The 16,267-nt window shown below is 49.4% G+C and overlaps 3 protein-coding genes across 3 annotated transcripts; 1 reads left to right on the top strand and 2 right to left on the bottom strand.

Annotated features, from left to right (window-relative positions):
• Positions 1-26: 26 nt before the first annotated feature.
• EMWEY_00005170 (hypothetical protein) lies at positions 27-2,844 on the bottom strand (the record flags this gene model as incomplete). Its single annotated transcript, XM_013478070.1, has 6 exons — positions 27-532; positions 759-848; positions 1,058-1,135; positions 1,262-1,402; positions 1,638-2,204; positions 2,760-2,844. 6 exons carry the CDS (start codon positions 2,842-2,844, stop codon positions 27-29), a joined length of 1,467 nt encoding a protein of 488 aa, XP_013333524.1.
• Positions 2,845-5,742: 2,898 nt separating this feature from the next.
• Positions 5,743-8,121, top strand: EMWEY_00005160 (protein kinase, putative; the record flags this gene model as incomplete). Its single annotated transcript, XM_013478069.1, has 1 exon — positions 5,743-8,121. The coding sequence occupies one exon, from the start codon at positions 5,743-5,745 to the stop codon at positions 8,119-8,121; it is 2,379 nt and encodes a 792-aa protein (XP_013333523.1).
• A 783-nt stretch (positions 8,122-8,904) lies between these two features.
• On the bottom strand, positions 8,905-12,772 carry EMWEY_00005150 (endonuclease/exonuclease/phosphatase domain-containing protein, putative; the record flags this gene model as incomplete). The annotated part of the gene is made up of 7 exons (XM_013478068.1): positions 8,905-8,955; positions 9,137-9,199; positions 9,656-9,825; positions 10,000-11,526; positions 11,780-11,933; positions 12,062-12,083; positions 12,753-12,772. 7 exons carry the CDS (start codon positions 12,770-12,772, stop codon positions 8,905-8,907), a joined length of 2,007 nt encoding a protein of 668 aa, XP_013333522.1.
• Between the last annotated feature and the right edge of the window lie 3,495 nt (positions 12,773-16,267).

The following is a 16,267-nucleotide window of genomic DNA, read 5'->3' as shown; positions in this document are numbered from 1 at the left end:
TATATATATATATATATCCACATCCACTACCTATCTGCTGCTGCTGCTGCTGCTGCTGCTGCTGCTGCTGCTGCTGGCTCACCTGTTCTGCGAGCAATGGCCATAGCATCTATAAGAATATTCATTAATTCTTGTAGATCAAGGAATCTGCTGCTGTCAATAAGAATAAGACGCCCTTTGCTGCTGATTAGCTTAGCAGCAGCAGCAGCAAGCTGCAGCAGCTCCTCTGTATACACAGCAACAAGTCCTTGTCTATAAGGAGGAGGAGGATCTATAACAACTACATCGAACTCGTTAGCAGCAGCAGCAGCAGCAGCTTCGTTATCCGCAGCAGGAAGAGAGCCATGAGGAGGAGGGCTGCTGCTGGCTCTCTGCAGCAGCCATTTTAGTGCATCGGCCTGCTGCAGCACCAGCTGCTGCTGTACGCCATTTGCTGCTGCTGCTGCTGCTGCTAGCTCAAGGGAACCGCTGGATATATCGACGCATACAGAGCTCGTTGCTGCACCACTACATAGTGCCATGATGCTGAATGCTGCAGCAGCAGCAGCAGCAGCAGCAGCACAAACGCACAAACAGGACGTCTATACAGCTTGAGGTAGGTTTTAGTCTTTTAGGGTTTAGGGTTTAGGGTTTAGGATAGGGGAAGGGAGGTTAAGGAGCTGCTTGCACCAGCGGTTGCTCGGCGCTGCACCTAGCAGCAAGCAGGAGCAAGCAGCACCAAGCAGCAGCAAGCTGAGAGATGGGGCTGCATGCAGTACCTGCAGAATGGCAATAAAGATCAAGCATCCTTCCCCCCATAGGCAACTCCGCCACCGCCTTCCGCACCTCCCGCCTATCGTAGTACCAGCCTGCAGGTAGCCATCAGTAAGACAGCTAGCTGCATGCATACAGCTAGCCGCAACCAGCTAGCCACCAGCTTCTGCCCATAGAAATACAACAGCGCGCAGCTAGCCATAGATAGGGTCCACGTACAACTAGTCTTAGAAAAAACCGCTAAACCCTAAACCCTAAACCCTAAACCCTAAACCCTTTCGCTCCCACTGCAGCAGACGCGCACCTGTGTCGGGGCTGTTAAGGAGATCTACAGGGAAACTGCAGCCTCCTTCCTTAATCCATTGCCAGTTGGTCACTTCCCCTGAGCTCACGGCGACCCGCAGCAGCAACAGCAGCAGCAGCGCGAGGAAGTTGTCGACAATGCTGCATGCATGCATGCGAGGTTCCGCAGGAAATATGCATGCACACGTCTAAGGAGAGAACATACCGCTAATGCATGCAGAGTATGACTGCAAAGATGCATCTCTCTCTAGCTGCCGCAGCAAACTGTCATTGCGCAGCACCAATGCTGTTGGCTGCATTTCTTCTTTTATTGCTGCAACTAGCGGACCAGTCAGCAGCTCGCTCCCTGCAAAGAAAAGGAAATAAACATAAAAAGTACATATAATAATAATAATAATAGTAATAATAATAATAATAATAATAATAATATATAAGAATGGGGAGCAAGCAACCTGCCCATTTCTTAATACATTGTGTATATAAGGCTGTCTTGCTGCGGGTGAGGGAATCCTCTAGTCACTGCTTGCCTCTTGTTAATTGCTGTATAGACACCGCATTGCCAAATACGTCAACAATAAGACCAGGGAGGCCGTCACTTTCCCCGTTAACTAGGCGATAGAAGCCACGGGGGATAGAAGGAAGGGCAGTGTCTTTTGCGGCGGAGTGTGGGGGGAGGCTCTGATGGTTACGATCTGCAGCAGCTGGTGCGGCTGCTGATCCTGATACTGAAGAACCTGCTGCTGCTGCTGCTGCTGCTGCTGCTGCGGGATTCAGTGCATCTGGCGGCAATCCCTTTCTTCTCAAAGCTGCCTCGCGCAGTTTCTGTCGGAAGAAAGCTGCATCTAAAGACGTAGAGGACGATACACCCTCAATAATCCTGGCAGCAATAAGCGGGCGAGAATGAAAGAGGCCGCAGCCTAAGAAAGATTCACTCTCGCTATCCACTACATTAACAGCAAGAGGGGTAAGTCTACCGTCTTTTGGAGGTATACTCCCCCTTGCGTCAAGGGTCACCTCCTGCTGCTTGCGCTGCAACTCGACAAAATTCTTTATTTCATGAGCAAATATCCATGGAGGAAGTAACCGACGGGTAGACTCCGTCTTCCCTCTCCTCTGTAGCAGCAAGATCGGGCGGGAGGTTGGGCAATCTGTACAAGAACACAAACATGCGCACGAATCAGCATGCAGAACTGCATATTTTTTGTCCGTTCTGCATGCTTACACGACCTAGTTTAAAAGCAGCATGAATGATGAAAGCGCATGCATGCATGCGGGTCTTCTTCTTTGATTATCGTCTAGCAACAACAAACATTTGTAGGTATTCTTCTTACCTTGGAAACTTTGAAACTCATCCAATGATGTCCAATATTGTTTATTATTATTTGTCTGTTGTGAATTAAACGATCTGCTGCATTCCTCTGTCTGTTTATCGGTAATTGTTGGGGCGCAGTGGCTTTGAAACCTGCGGCTCGTTCGTTGAAATTTCAGCAGCAACCGTCGTACTGCAGCAACAGCTGATGCTGTAGTGTAGGATGGATGCAAGCGGTGTGGCAACGACATATTATTTAGTATAAACACTTAAAAAAACCCAGAAGGGTGGATATGGCCTAACCCGAGCTGTGTATGTTGATGAAAAATCCACGAAGGCAGTCAAGCGCTATGAGCCTGGCAGGGCAACACGAGAGATCTGGAGTAATTATGACCTTCATAGAAAAACTCCCCCATCTTGTTGGGTAGGCAAAGTAAAGAAGAAGACTTATTGTCACACAGAAAGGAAGCTTGAAGCATCTTGGATCGGGAGTTGTCTCAACAAATCGGCGTGGCTACGCCTACTAGTGTTGACGCGAAAGGCAGGTAAGATAGAGCTGCCTACCAACTTCACTACTAATAAATGTGACCAAATATAATTTAATTATTTATGCGTTCACAGCAGGATTACCAGAGAAACCTCTAAGATCGCTACAGGCGAAAGCCCCACTGGCAGACTGAGGGAGCGAACCCACGATTCTTCCTTACTGGGGGACCAACAAATTGCAAACATTCTTTTGTGGAGAAGTAAAACACAGACAGGTAGAATTTACACATTATCAGGTGCTATTTAGGCACATTTCATGAGCAGTACACAGTTCTCAATGGGCCCCCGTATGGTCGATCTCGGACGTCCGCTGGTAACGGGGCGCCTAAGTTATGCAACTCTCCCTACCTTCGTATGGAGATCCCCCAATCGGTAACTTAGTTTCGTTAGCCAGTTAATGTATGTTTTGGACAACGTGGTTACACTGGGAATTCTTAGCTTCCAGAGCTAGGTTGAGGATCCTACTCACAAAGGTTAGCGCAAAACTGGAGATGGTGCTGCAGCTCGAGGATGCAGGCTCCCTTCTTTAAACTTCCTTCTGCGTCAACGATTACAAACGCTTATTGGAGCCTGTGGCGTTTTCAAGCCGTTTGGGCGGGTCACGTTGCCCAGGCAGCTTTTCAGCGGCAAGAGGCAAGAAGAGAGACGGGACGAGGGGAGGAGACCAATTCGAAGAATGCTTTATGCTTGCAACAGAATGCATGGTGGGAGAGTTGTAACCGCTGTAGAGTTGAAATGCGCAAAATATCCAGAATCACGTGCTCAAGTTGGAGCGAACGCGGACGGCGTGGCGAATGTGTCTCCGTCGCCATACACTAGGGAAAGCTGAATAATTACAAAGCCCATTTGTGCAAATAAGCGTTGTGCACAGAGAACCCTTATTAGCTTGGCAACTATGGTAGTTTACCACGGGCATACTCGTTGACATCCCAGAGCACGACCATTTCATGCGTAACTACAGTACCATTGCTGGGTGGTATACTGTGCCCAGTAAAACAAGTCTAGCAAAAGTAACTAGAAGTAATTGTAGCGGAGCGTTATGTTGAGTGGCATAAATCCCTCCTCGGTGTCGCCTGTGGATATCTCTGCTGCTGGATGGACAGCATTGTATTGATGCACCCATCAGCTGTCAAAGCCTAACTAGTAAAGATGTAAATCCTCAATAGATGGAATTAAACATTCTACATAGCAGTAGAATCAACAAGTAATTAGAACATGAAGGTTTGTGCAGCGTGTTCACCCAGAGGTCTGAATGCAATTCTCCATATAAACACACTGTACAAGCCTCCATTTGCCCCTTGCTTGTTCATTCACCTGGTCTATCGGCTGGTTGATTTCACTTATTCTGCTTTTACCTACTCTTCAGCAGACGGCACCTTTTAATCTCTAGTTTACAATATTCAACCCATCCCTCTTAATTCCCAGTGCAATGGGTTTCCAAGGGCTGCCGCATCCCCATGGTCTCACCGTTTACCAACGAGCCTGTCTCGAACATCCTCGGACTAAGCGGTAAAGGGGCGCTCGTCTTTCCAAGGGAAGCCGGAGAGCAAGCTCTATCCATATATGGGCCCCAGAATGTCTCAGGCCTGGCTTGCATACTGTGGGTGGACTAAAAGTGCCGTCATATCCATGTAGTTGCCTGGCATCCACAGACCGGGTGATATGCGTGATTGAGGGCAGTGATTGAGCCCTGATTGTTTGTGCGCAGTCAGCTCTTCTAGTCCGGACACTGTAAATGTGTTCAGTAGTGGTCGGGGAAACATGGGAATACGACGATTGTCACTATTTCATAGTTGTTCTATAGCGGTTCAGTTCGTAGCAGTGATACGCCAGTTCATGGCCGCTGTGGTATTAGCACCCAAATATTTGCATTGTGTCAAAACAATTGAAGGACTGAATTCCTTTTATTAGCCAAGTAATTGTAAAAAAATGGGGGAGTACGGGGAGCAGTACTTCTGCCGGTGTAGTACTCGCAGACCTTGACCATCGGCTTCCTGGTTGTCGATAGTGTATATCTAATCATCACCATGGAAGTGCAGAAAATCCCATCTTATAAATCCAACCCCATGAAAATTTAGCAGTTGAAGATGCACCATTATCCCTGTGGTCTCGGAGGACCCGTGAATGCGCAGTGCGATGTACCACAGCCGTCAGCGGCTGCCTTCCCCGAGACAGATGCCGTTCGAGCTGAGTCGTTTCAGGCTAACTTCTATATTTTCCGATGCATGTTGCAAATTTTTGAAAATGAAGGGGTGATACTGTTGACGAAATCTCGTACAGGGCATGCAGTTTCTTGGTGCGATGGCTAGTTTCTCTACGGTATTCCCGCGAGTCGAAGAGCACAGTCTATGGTTACTGCCAGGCAGAAGGTTATGCATTAATCCCTTTGTCTGATTATTCAGTTTTTTTCCAACACTGTAGCAGCCATAGGACACCGTTGTCCCCCTCCTGCGGACACTCAGGACGCTGTTTTTTCCGTGTCTCGGTCGCCAGCATTCACAGCATGTGCAATCATGCCCAACCTTATTTTCTGAGCATGCTTGAAGCCTGGCCCTTTCTATATCTCCTCGGGCTTGCACAATTAATATATGCAGATTGATGAATGACTGCGCGGCGCATTAAAGGAAGGAAGGGTGATCTTCGTATTCGAAGTGGCCAGCCGCCACCATAATCTGCATCGGGAGCTACGTGCTGTGAAGTGTGTTAGCAACTTTTGCTCGAACGCCTCTTTTTTACAAGGAATGGCCTGCTCGTTTGTTAATGGCGATTCTTGGAACGGATTGAATGGAGCCGCGAGGTGGGGTGCGGCCTCCACCGCTCCCCCGGGCCAGATGATGCCACAGTCGTTCGCTGAGAGCGCCACCTTACGTTGCCGTGTTTCTGGTGCTACCGATTTCGGAGAGAGGAGACCGCTGAATATGCAATTCACGCCTCAGTCAAACATCACAGCGGCGCCGTGGGCGTCGGAGAAAAAGTCGGGTTCATTTGCCAACGCATCCCAAAGACAGTTGCATATTTTTCGCCTTGATGGGGACGGTTGCCCACAATTGAAATATAAAAAGGCTGGTGGGAATGGAAGACCACTTTCCACCAGCTGTCGACGCGCAGGGAGACAGACCCCTGCCCCCTCCCCTTCAAAGTTCGAACTAGCTGCTGTGGCAGCCTTGTGCAGTCCAGCAGCATCCACATCGAGAGCCCTATTTCCACGTGTTGGACCCACAAAGCGTTCTCCCTTCCCGTCGGCTCATTCTTTCGTCCCCTCCAGGAACATTTTTCTTGGAAAGACGCCTTCAGAGGAAGGGGACGCAAGACCTGAGGGCGCCAGTAGCATTCCCCTTATACCTACGCGCAGCTTTGACGAGGCGGCTAAGAAGGACCCTTCTGGAGAGGCCTTTACATCGTTGACGGGGTTGTCATGTCAAACCCTAACTCAGCCTCCCACTGCGCATTGGGAAAATGTAGTGCCTAGAACAGGTGGAGGAGACTGGCAAGGCATGGGGACCTTTCAACAATTACCTGGGGGCCCAGAAAGCTCAATCTCTCGATGCTTTATCCCCAGGACGTGCTGTTCCCCCAACGTCCAATGGAGGGATCAGCTACTTCAGGGTACGCAACATGTGGAGTCAAACAGGAATGCGCATATGTCTATGTCCCACCAACTTCACGGAGCGCCTTCCCAAGCCGCAGGGACTGCAAACTGTTCATTTGCCTCTCAACCATTGCCTGGCGTTGCACTTACAAAGGCTTCATCCTGTGGCGAAAATGCCATGCTGCCACACATTGGGTTGAACGAGCTGAATTCGCCGGTGGAGCAGGCTGCCGCTGCATTGGGATGCAGCCCCAGAAACTTGTCACATCTGATAAAACCATTGCATACAACTTGTCGAAAAAACGGAGAAAATGCCCAGGAACATGTTGACGACCAGCGTGCAGAAGTGGTAACTGTCTACGGGACGGAACGATTCTGGGATCTGATGGAGACCCTTGCTGAACTTCAAAGGGGGCCCACCTCCTTGCTGAGCAGCAGCGTGACCTTCGACTCGGTTTTGTTGCCCGGAGGTGAGCTGGAGTACTCAATCATTCAGCAAGGGAGCTTTGGAAAGGTCTTTGTCGGGACATACCAGGGAAGCAAGGTAGCCATTAAGGTACCTGTGGAATGCATGCTCACCACCGACCCCGCTGGGGTGGTGGAGCGTACACTGAATGAATGGAAAATCCTCTCCATGTGTCAACATCCAAATGTGGTTCGTCTTATAGGGGGAATTGTGCATGGGCCATTTGATGTATGGCTAGTTACCCAACTGGCCAACGGCAGTGACCTTCACTCGCGAAAATACTCTCGCGATCCCCTTGTGCGGCGATTCATTTCGCCGGAGAACGGACTGTATATGTGCCGCCAACTCGCTGCAGTTGTGGCATACCTTCACGTTCCCGTCCCTGGAAGAAAGCCTATAGTGGTCCACAGGGATATCAAACCTGAAAACGTCCTGATAGGGGATGATTGGACCATACAGCTCTGCGACTTTGGGGATGCAGAGGCATCAGCTGATGGACGTGTATCTCGTATTTCTGGAGCCACATGGTTCTACGCCCCTGCGGAATTGCTGCGGTGCAGCCCGGTGGAATGCATGGCATCTAGAACAACTGTACAACTACCTCCTTTAAATGAGAAATGGGACATCTGGTCAATGGGATGTGTCTTCCAAGAGATGTTCGGATTCCTCAGCCCTATGCATGTGCATATATCCAACCGCGACAGCCCCAATGTCATATATGAGAAGCTGAAGTCCAAGGCTATATCCGGTACTCTTGTCCCCGATATTGCTTCAGGGATTCAGGGAATCGCAAGGAATATCATTGCAAGATGCTTAGACCCAGATCCATCATCAAGACCGTCTGCTGTAGAAGTGTTGAACATGTGGAACGCCCGCGACGAGGATATTCTTAAAGACATTCACATGCGGCCGTACCCTCCTGAAGCCAAAGCTGTAGAAGCCCCCAGTTTCAACTCTTCGAACAGAGAAGGCTTCCCTCGCATCACCGCGGAACCCCAGCAAATGTTACCCAGAATATGTTCGCTGCGGACAGAACCTAACCGCCACTTCATAACAGAGAACACGCGAGGGGAGATCAGAAACATACAGAACGGACAACCGTGTTCCTCCGCCAGTGCTTACAGCACACACACATACGTCAACAGGTTCAGCTGAAGCATTATTACTTGCCAGGTTGTCAACTAGGTTGCGAAAATTTTTTTAAATGTATCGACTCAGGTCCCAGGGGTTTCCGCGAAGTCACTCATCGCAAAGGATGCAGTGAGGTGCGAGCATTCCCAAGGAGTGCCGGCTTTCATTGGATATCGCAAAGGATGCAGTGAGATGCAAGCATTCCCAAGGAGTGCCGGCTGGCATTGGATATCAGTGATCTGCATCTTCAGCGTTGGACATTGCTGTCGCGTATTAGGCACATCTTGTGACACCCTTCTTGCTTGATTAAATAAGGTGGAAGGTTAAACAGTTGCATGAAGTGCAACTGGCTTTTCCACTTGTCTTGTTAAAAGTTGATGCAGCTTCCCAGGCGCTAGCCCTTAAGCTGCAAAGTTATGGGCAGATGCTATTCCGTTTGTTTTTTCAAGCATCCTATCAATCACCTCACAAGCATGAAGGACGGCGAATACAGGAAATGGAGGCAAACTCCACCATTTCTTGTATCCCGTGGAAACATCAATGTGGCAGTATTGCACATGAAGTGTTGTATGCTGCGACGGGTCGCAAGAGAGGCCTTGCGGGGTTGTAGTCCTAGAGTCTGGGAGTAGCGCAAGACCAGTGTACTTTATAAACCAAAGAATTTACCCTTTAGTCCAGATTGGGCCAAGTCGAAGGGTGTCAGCTAAAGTGTGCCAGCTGAATGGACTGGAATACGTAGTTGTACATTTAAATTTAAATGTTGAAAGTATTATGTGGGATATTTAGATTAACCGGAAAGTGCGTCTCCTAATCCGTCTTCCGCAAGACTTTCCTTGTTGATTTAGAAACCTTCAAGCACTGAAGCCTCTCACACAGCAACTGACTCACAATATTCCTTAGAAGTATGAGCAAGAAATAAAATCCCTAGTCGCTGGGGAAATTGACGCTGCAGGCACTGCCGCAAAAAAAAGTATGGGTAGGATTCAAACTCCCACTAAAAAGAAAGCTGACGCCGGAGCGGGAATCTGAGGAATCGTACCTGGGGAAGCGTGAACGTGCCACATTTGAACTGGACGAGCACTTTGAGCGCTGCCCGCTTCATCTACAGGTATAATGCACCAAGTACACTGAAGTGAGTCCCCCTTGCGACGTTCAAAGATTCTACTGGAATTTAGTTGATTGCTTATCAGCCACGCACAATGACGAGCCGCAACTCATTTTAAAATTGCAGCCCACCCCTCTCCGTCGCAGCAATCACCCGCTCACACCCAGATGTATTCGCTCGACTTGTTGCATGGAGAGCAACTGTTCACTCCCGCTTCCAGACGACAGCAGGGATAAACAAAGATAATTTTAACACCTTCCAGGCTGTTCTACGCTGCTGCCAACACACTCCCTTACACCTGGAGGATGACCTTTTTGGCGATACAAATGCGTCTACTCTTAAGGGCAACACAGCCTCTCCTAGGAATCCAATGAGACCAATTTGTGTAAACCCTTACTCGGAATTGTGAGCAAATGTGGCACACACGGGGAAGAAATCACTGACATGGCTAACTTCCAATGTCGCACGTGGTAGGCAACCCATTATCAAAGGGCGATAGGCGATCTTCTCTGGGGAAGAATCCACCAGCGTCCTTTGCCCACGGGCAACGCGACCAGCGTGTTCAGAGTATATTAGCAAGTAATCCAGAAGCTCCTGCTTCGGACTCTCCGGGCATCCCTGGCCTGAACCCACCACACGAAAGTCGACAAAGCTCTAGAAGCACTCATCTGCTACTGTGAACGGATAGTACGAGGTGAGTACATGCCCCTAAAGAAGAGAATCTCAACTGGCCAATAGAGCAAGAAACAAGATGACATCCCCACCATACACCCTACACCTCCACGCAAAGGCCCTACCTTGGTAGCATGTATCGTTGTTGACCGTGTCGAAGTTTGGCTGTGCGACAGATGCATCTTCTAGAGCTAAATTGGCACTGAAACCATCAGATCCCAAGGCTTCAGCGAGATAAGCGCGATCCGCTGAGAAACGAAAGTTCAAGCTTCCTCCAATGATGAGGGGATCTGTGGCCTTCAAAATGCCCTTAGGAAGCTCGGCAAGGCGACGACGACGACACGGTTTGGGTTTAGCCAGTTCTGGTTCTGTAATCCCTGGAGGACTGCTAAGCTCAAGCTCCGGCAGACCTTCCTTCAGCGTGGCCGATCGTTCGGGCTTGCCCGTAATCTCACTGGAGACGACAGAGCCCTCCGTGCCAGTACTTCCCTCCCCTGGGGAAGCGAAGGCTGCATCAACATCGCATGAAGCGAACTCCACTTTCTCTGCATCCTCCATACCGGTTCTAGCCCAGGCCATCACCTCCTTCACTTGAGACACGCGGAGAGCGTTATTGTTTGGCCCAGGCTGCAACTGCATGGCAAGCAAGTTGTAGACCTTTCCGCACTTTTCCACCTGAACCAAAGCAGCCCCTGCATTGTATAGTGACTGGGGATATGCAGAGGAAGAAAAAATATAGGCATGACGACGCAGGATTGGCCACTTGGATAGGATTACTATCCCGCCATTTCCTCTGAAACGTGAGAAGCTTCCGCATACAGAATCCCAGCCGCTTTTCGTCACAAATGCTGTAGGTTGGTTCTTTCCCTCAGGTTTGCTCGAAATCCGGGTCAGGCACCACCAGCAGTGGCCGCAACACGAACAGTAGCCGTCCTCGTTCTCAGTACTGCAACATCCCGGATCAGCGCCCACCACTCTTGTCTGGAAGGGAAACATTGGCTCTTCCCTATGGAGCCTCCTCAAGAGGCGCTGCGTCGAAGTAGAAAAGGCTCCTTGAATCAAAAGTATATCGGGGTGGTGTGTCTCTTCTAAGCAAAGAAGGTAGCGAATCAGGGCAGCCTCCCGTTTTCTCCAGTTATCGTCGAAAAGGCCCCAACAGTTTCCCATGTTCAAGTTGTACGACACAACAGTTAGCTCGTCGGGAGAGGAATTCAGACATATGCTGAAGTACGTGGACCTACGAGCCTCCAACGATAGGGACGGCGGCAACGCATCTGGGTCAGAAGGCTGCCCTTCTTCTTCTTGGCTTTTTTCATCCGTTTTCTCCTTCGAACGTTCGTATTGGCGCTCCCTGTGTTCTTTTGGCTGTTGTCTCTGGTGCTCATGTACAGCCTTAGCTCCAGACGCTTGAGTTCCACAATCCCGAGGTTGTGTTCGTGAGCAGCTAACGTGGTGAGGCTTGGACTTTGACGGGTGACCCCGAAGGGACCTTGCCTGGTGGCCCCGCGGAGTCTTCTTAGCACTTCGAGGAGACACTCGCACGGAAGAACCGTTCTTATGGGCTCCCTGCGGTGAAGTGCTGTCCGGCGAGTCTTCTGCCTTCTTACCCTTATCGTTCACCTCAAGACAGGGCACCGAAACTGAATCAGAACCTGCAGCAGCAACATGACAGTACCCAAGCCAGGTGATAAAAGCAGCACCGTCCACCAGATATGTCTGCAGAGCAGCCCCCAAAGTTCAGTTCACCAGGTAAGTGTGTGCAGGTGTTCTTCAAAGCATTGCCAAATACAAGTATGTCCCGGCGTTGACAAGTAGCTCAGAATGGAGCCCCATCTTAGGAGTAAATACTGAGGGTAGCTCAAAGACCTCGTCTACGGGCAGACGGAAGCCAAAGCTGCAACTTGCCTTTGTGCGTCGTTCGTCGAGGTTTCTCAGTCGGCGCTGAATTCGACTCTGGAGCAGCAGAAACTTCCGGCTCATCGGGCTGCATCATCTTCTGAAAAGCGTCAACAGCGTGGGTTCTTGCTTGCGAAGCTGGCCATAAACAACCCCCGTCTTCCTGCGCATGAAAGACAGTGGTGAAGGCATTCGGCTCAAGTTGCCAGCCAGCCTAGTACCTAACCCTATCGATGTATTCACCCTCTTTAAGCCCCACAAGGGAAGGAAGAAGAAGATAATCAGCCTAACCTGCTGTTCTCCGCTCTCCACCCTTCAGAGCATCGACTTGTTCTATGCCAACCAACCTCTAGTTCCACGAGTAACGACCGGAGATTTGAATCGCCAGCATGCAAACAGTGTTAAGTAAAAAGCAGCAAGCGACTGGCATCCTACTGTTGGAATCCACAGCCTTGCCGGCACGTGGCCCAGACTGCCTGCGTGCACGAACAACGACCGATGTATCCACGCCCTGTTGAGATAGAGGAGCACCCCCAGATTCATGTAGAGCTCTCAAGCAACAGTGTTATATTTCTTTATATCCAATAACAAATCAAGGGGAGGCCTGAAAGCATGCGGAACAGCTATCTCCGAGGGAACGACAGCGCCCTCGCAGATAGCCCAAGCCAGCAATACTTGAGGGCTTGTGGCAGATTTCAAGTGGCCATTAAACAAGGATCTGTTAAAAATCGATACCCACGCTACACTTAAAAAGACATCAAGCGAAGCAGAGAATGAGTCTCGAGCACCCAATGAGCAGGCAAGCCCATGGCCATGCAGCTGGGCCACGAGGAGCGTTGAGGAGTCCCAGCTGCAACGGCAGTTGATGGTCTCCAATGTAAATAGTGGGACTTTTCCAAGAACTCAACTCCTGCTTCAACATAATGGGATATTTATGTTTTTGTATGACGGAGGAAGCACCTAAGTATCACGTCGATCTTACGGTTTCTGTGGGGGAGCCATTGGTACCCTGCGTTTCGGGACTCAGCTTCGCAGTAATTTCTCTCGCTTTCCGTAAACCATTTCATGTATACATGTAGTTATGTGAACCGAAATTCATGCATTGTGACCAGGTTGCACAAGCGCGCGCGTGGCTTGCTATACGCCGCCGCTTGTGCCGCTCGCAAGCGTTGAGCCGTTTGCAGGCCCTTCTAGTCAGTGAAAAATTGGAAATTTGCTTGTGAAATCTGAAATCATTTTTCACTACGACTTCAGGGAGACAACTGTCATCCTGCTTGTTGTGTATCTAAAAGTTAATCGCCTAATTATGAGTTCCGCAGGACAAGTGGTATCGAACGCATTACATACTTAATACATCCTTAATAACGTTCACATGAGTGCAGTGCCCCTAATATGGATTAGCGAGTTCCATCCATATTTAAGCGTCGGATTCAGGCTGCACTGGACTCATATTGGGCAATGAGTATTTTCAGGCATCAGTTCAAGTGCCATGGGACCATTATGATAACGCAGGCTTTTGATGCTCTCGACTTGGGTTACATGGGTTATTCACTGTAGTAATGCGGTGGTGTCTAATTTTGGCCCAACATAGAACATCTCGATTTTCGCACTAGGTGCACCAGAATGAGGAGAATGTCCGGGGACCTCAGCAGCACGACAGTTGGCAACACATGGCTTCCGCTCCATGCATCAAAGCCCCGCATCGTCCTTATATAAAAGTAGAGAGCATAAGGCTAATATATCTAATAAGTAGTCTCTAGCTCAAGTTTCAGGAAGACCCAAGTAAGTATATGCCAGTCCTACTCCCTACTCGCGCTCCTCGCGCTTCAAAACAAAAAGCGCTGAAGAATTACTGTTTAAGATTGGCGATTTGCTGAGCGAAGCTACCCATGTCATACTCTGTGGGGCTCAGCCTGCACAGTTATGAATGAAGCTAACAAGAGGAAAAACGCATGCATTACCGTCAACTACCCCTGCCTCTAACTTTAAACTTGTAGTCAAAGCCCCAGTACATTTAGATACAGATGGCCACTAAATTAAATATTCCTGGCAGCAGCTGAAACCTCCATGTAGATTTTGGGCAGGCCCTACTTCCAAGGACCTCTTCCATCCTGCACACCGAAGGGATCCTGGGACACAGCCTTCAGGAAACGATGTAAGACAAAAAGAATGGTGGTTGAGCGAGTGCACCGAGCCTCCTGATGTCAGTAGCAACCGACTCCACGATTTCTCGACCTGTCCAAGAAGGGATCTGGTCAAGGCCGAAGGTATAGCAAAGCCCTGTCCTGATTTGCCTGAAATATCGGCACCAGCAGGACATGCAGGAGACGGCACCGCCAGACGTGTGTTCGCCAGACACGTAATCTGAGTGTGTCACCGCCAGATGTGTGTTGGCCAACGTACGCTGCCGCTCAACAAAACAGTTTGGCTAACCGTTGCCCAACTAGAGCTGAAGGCGCGTTATCGAATTCTACGACTGCTGGTAAGCAGCCCGATACCTACCTAGTTTCACCAACAAAGCTCTACTAGGTTCACCCGAGTGGGATTTGTACCAGTTGGGGAAGAATTCAGAAATTAGGGAGGCCCCTAATTGGATATTTGTGGCCAGAAGTGATGAAAAAGATAGTAAAGCGGTAGCGTCTCCCCGAACACGAAACATGTCGGACAAGCGTTGCAGTGCCAAGAGACGCCATCGCCCCCCATTGCATTCAACGACCGGGAGCATAATCTCGCGTCCTGGCTGCTCAAAATAATTGGACCACCCAGGGACCCACCACCTGGGCTCCCCAGATTATTCTTGAGCCCTCAATGCAAAGCCATTTTCACCGCAAAAGAGATCGCTGCCGCCCTCTCCCGCCTGTGCCGACAGCAAATATTGCAGTTGTTGCCGTGATGTAGGAGTCACGGAATAATGAAATAACTCATTTGTACTGTATGAGTGCATTAGTTCCCAAAATCCACCAGACCAGCTACAGTTTCTACTGCTACCCTCTTGCTCAGAAGGCAAGGTACGGTCGTGGTGCTTCTCGTTCTGCGGGTACACAGTTTTTCAGAGATTCAGGTGAAGCAAGTGCCTCCAACATCATTACTGTCTCACAGGTAGAAGTATTGCAGACAGTTGCCGATCCACCTTATGAACGCGTTCACGGGTGAAGTGCAAGTCAACAGACGTCCTGACAATAGGCACAATAGACAATAGGCAAGCAATTGCGTTCCACTCCTGCCTTCGTAATCTGGAGTATACCTGTATTTAATTTGAGCTAGTGAATGCACCGTCCGGAGTGAAAAAAGAAATCAATTACGACTTCGTTGACCTAAGAAGAGCAGGCTGCTCATCTAGACGGACGGCGTGCTTGATCTTGGCGGGTATGGCCAGGGGCAAGTGCAGAGCTTGCGGCGCTTGTTCAAATTACCGCGTAAGGAGCTGTGTTTCATAAAATCCAGAAAGATATTCGTTATGCAGGTAATTAATATATTACCGGTGCTTGTCTCTGCAGCGAGAATCGAAGCAGCGCCAGTGGCGCTTGAGGCCACCCCGAGCTGGCCGACTCCCGTAGACACAGACATCTAGAAGCTCATCTGTTACGCGCCATATTAAAGCACGCAGTAAACACGGGGAAACAATTAAGGAACGACGCACTTGCTCATGAGGGGCATTTTTTTTCTTCTTCTGTTGTGCCCCTCGATATAAACGACGGTCAACTCAAATGAGTCGAATGGGCATTCGGCTTACCATATGTTTGTTATAACTTTTGGCTAGCCGTGCTAGCAGCAGATGAGAGCAAAATATTGTGAGGGTAATCAGAAATATATTGGAAGCTTTAGTTGCGTTCGTCCTTCTCTTCCACTAGAATTTTCGATGGGACGCAGTTCCCCAAAATAACGGGTTGACTGTGGCTATCTCTTGAATCTTTGAAGCAAATTAACTAGTGCTTTCTCAGTAACGGTGTAGAGCCCACCGCATACAGCAGCACAAGCAACGCCTCTTGTTCATCAACACATGCATGCATCTGTCGGGCAGCCCCACCGCCCGAGCATGAGCGCTGCGTTCGGAGACCGTGGACCCGGGACCGGTCAATACACGTCAGATGTCTGTGAGGACATTTAATTTATATGTTATCGTGAATCACGGGTTGCCTGTGTTGTAAAAAGCGCTTCTCCAGCACTATAAAAACGTCATAGGTGAGATTTGTGCAGCGATGCTCAAGCCGGCAGTGGTGGCTTCTCACTTTTGGCTGGCCTGAGTAGGTTCTCTTTTAGCGCATTTACGTTTTGCAGTGGGCGTTGAATTGTCCCTGCAGGGCTAGAAGCGAATGTCAATTCAAGGTGGGTGCCTCAGACCTGCATCCCACTTTTGGGAAGGCGAGGACGCCGAGACGGAACAAATACCGGTAGCAAATCCACGTAGTCATAGGCACCTTCTAGTCAAATTTCCAGATTAGATAGCTAGCTTCGATGTTTTTGAAGCGCATACTATATTTTCCGTGGGAAACTTTT

The sequence above is a fragment of the Eimeria maxima genome, genomic scaffold, assembly GCF_000499605.1.
Source record: "Eimeria maxima Weybridge genomic scaffold, Emw_scaff28, whole genome shotgun sequence".
Taxonomy (NCBI): Eukaryota; Apicomplexa; class Conoidasida; order Eucoccidiorida; family Eimeriidae; genus Eimeria; species Eimeria maxima.
The sequence above is the reverse complement of the archived record's forward strand: the minus strand, read 5'-3'. Positions and strand labels throughout refer to the sequence as shown.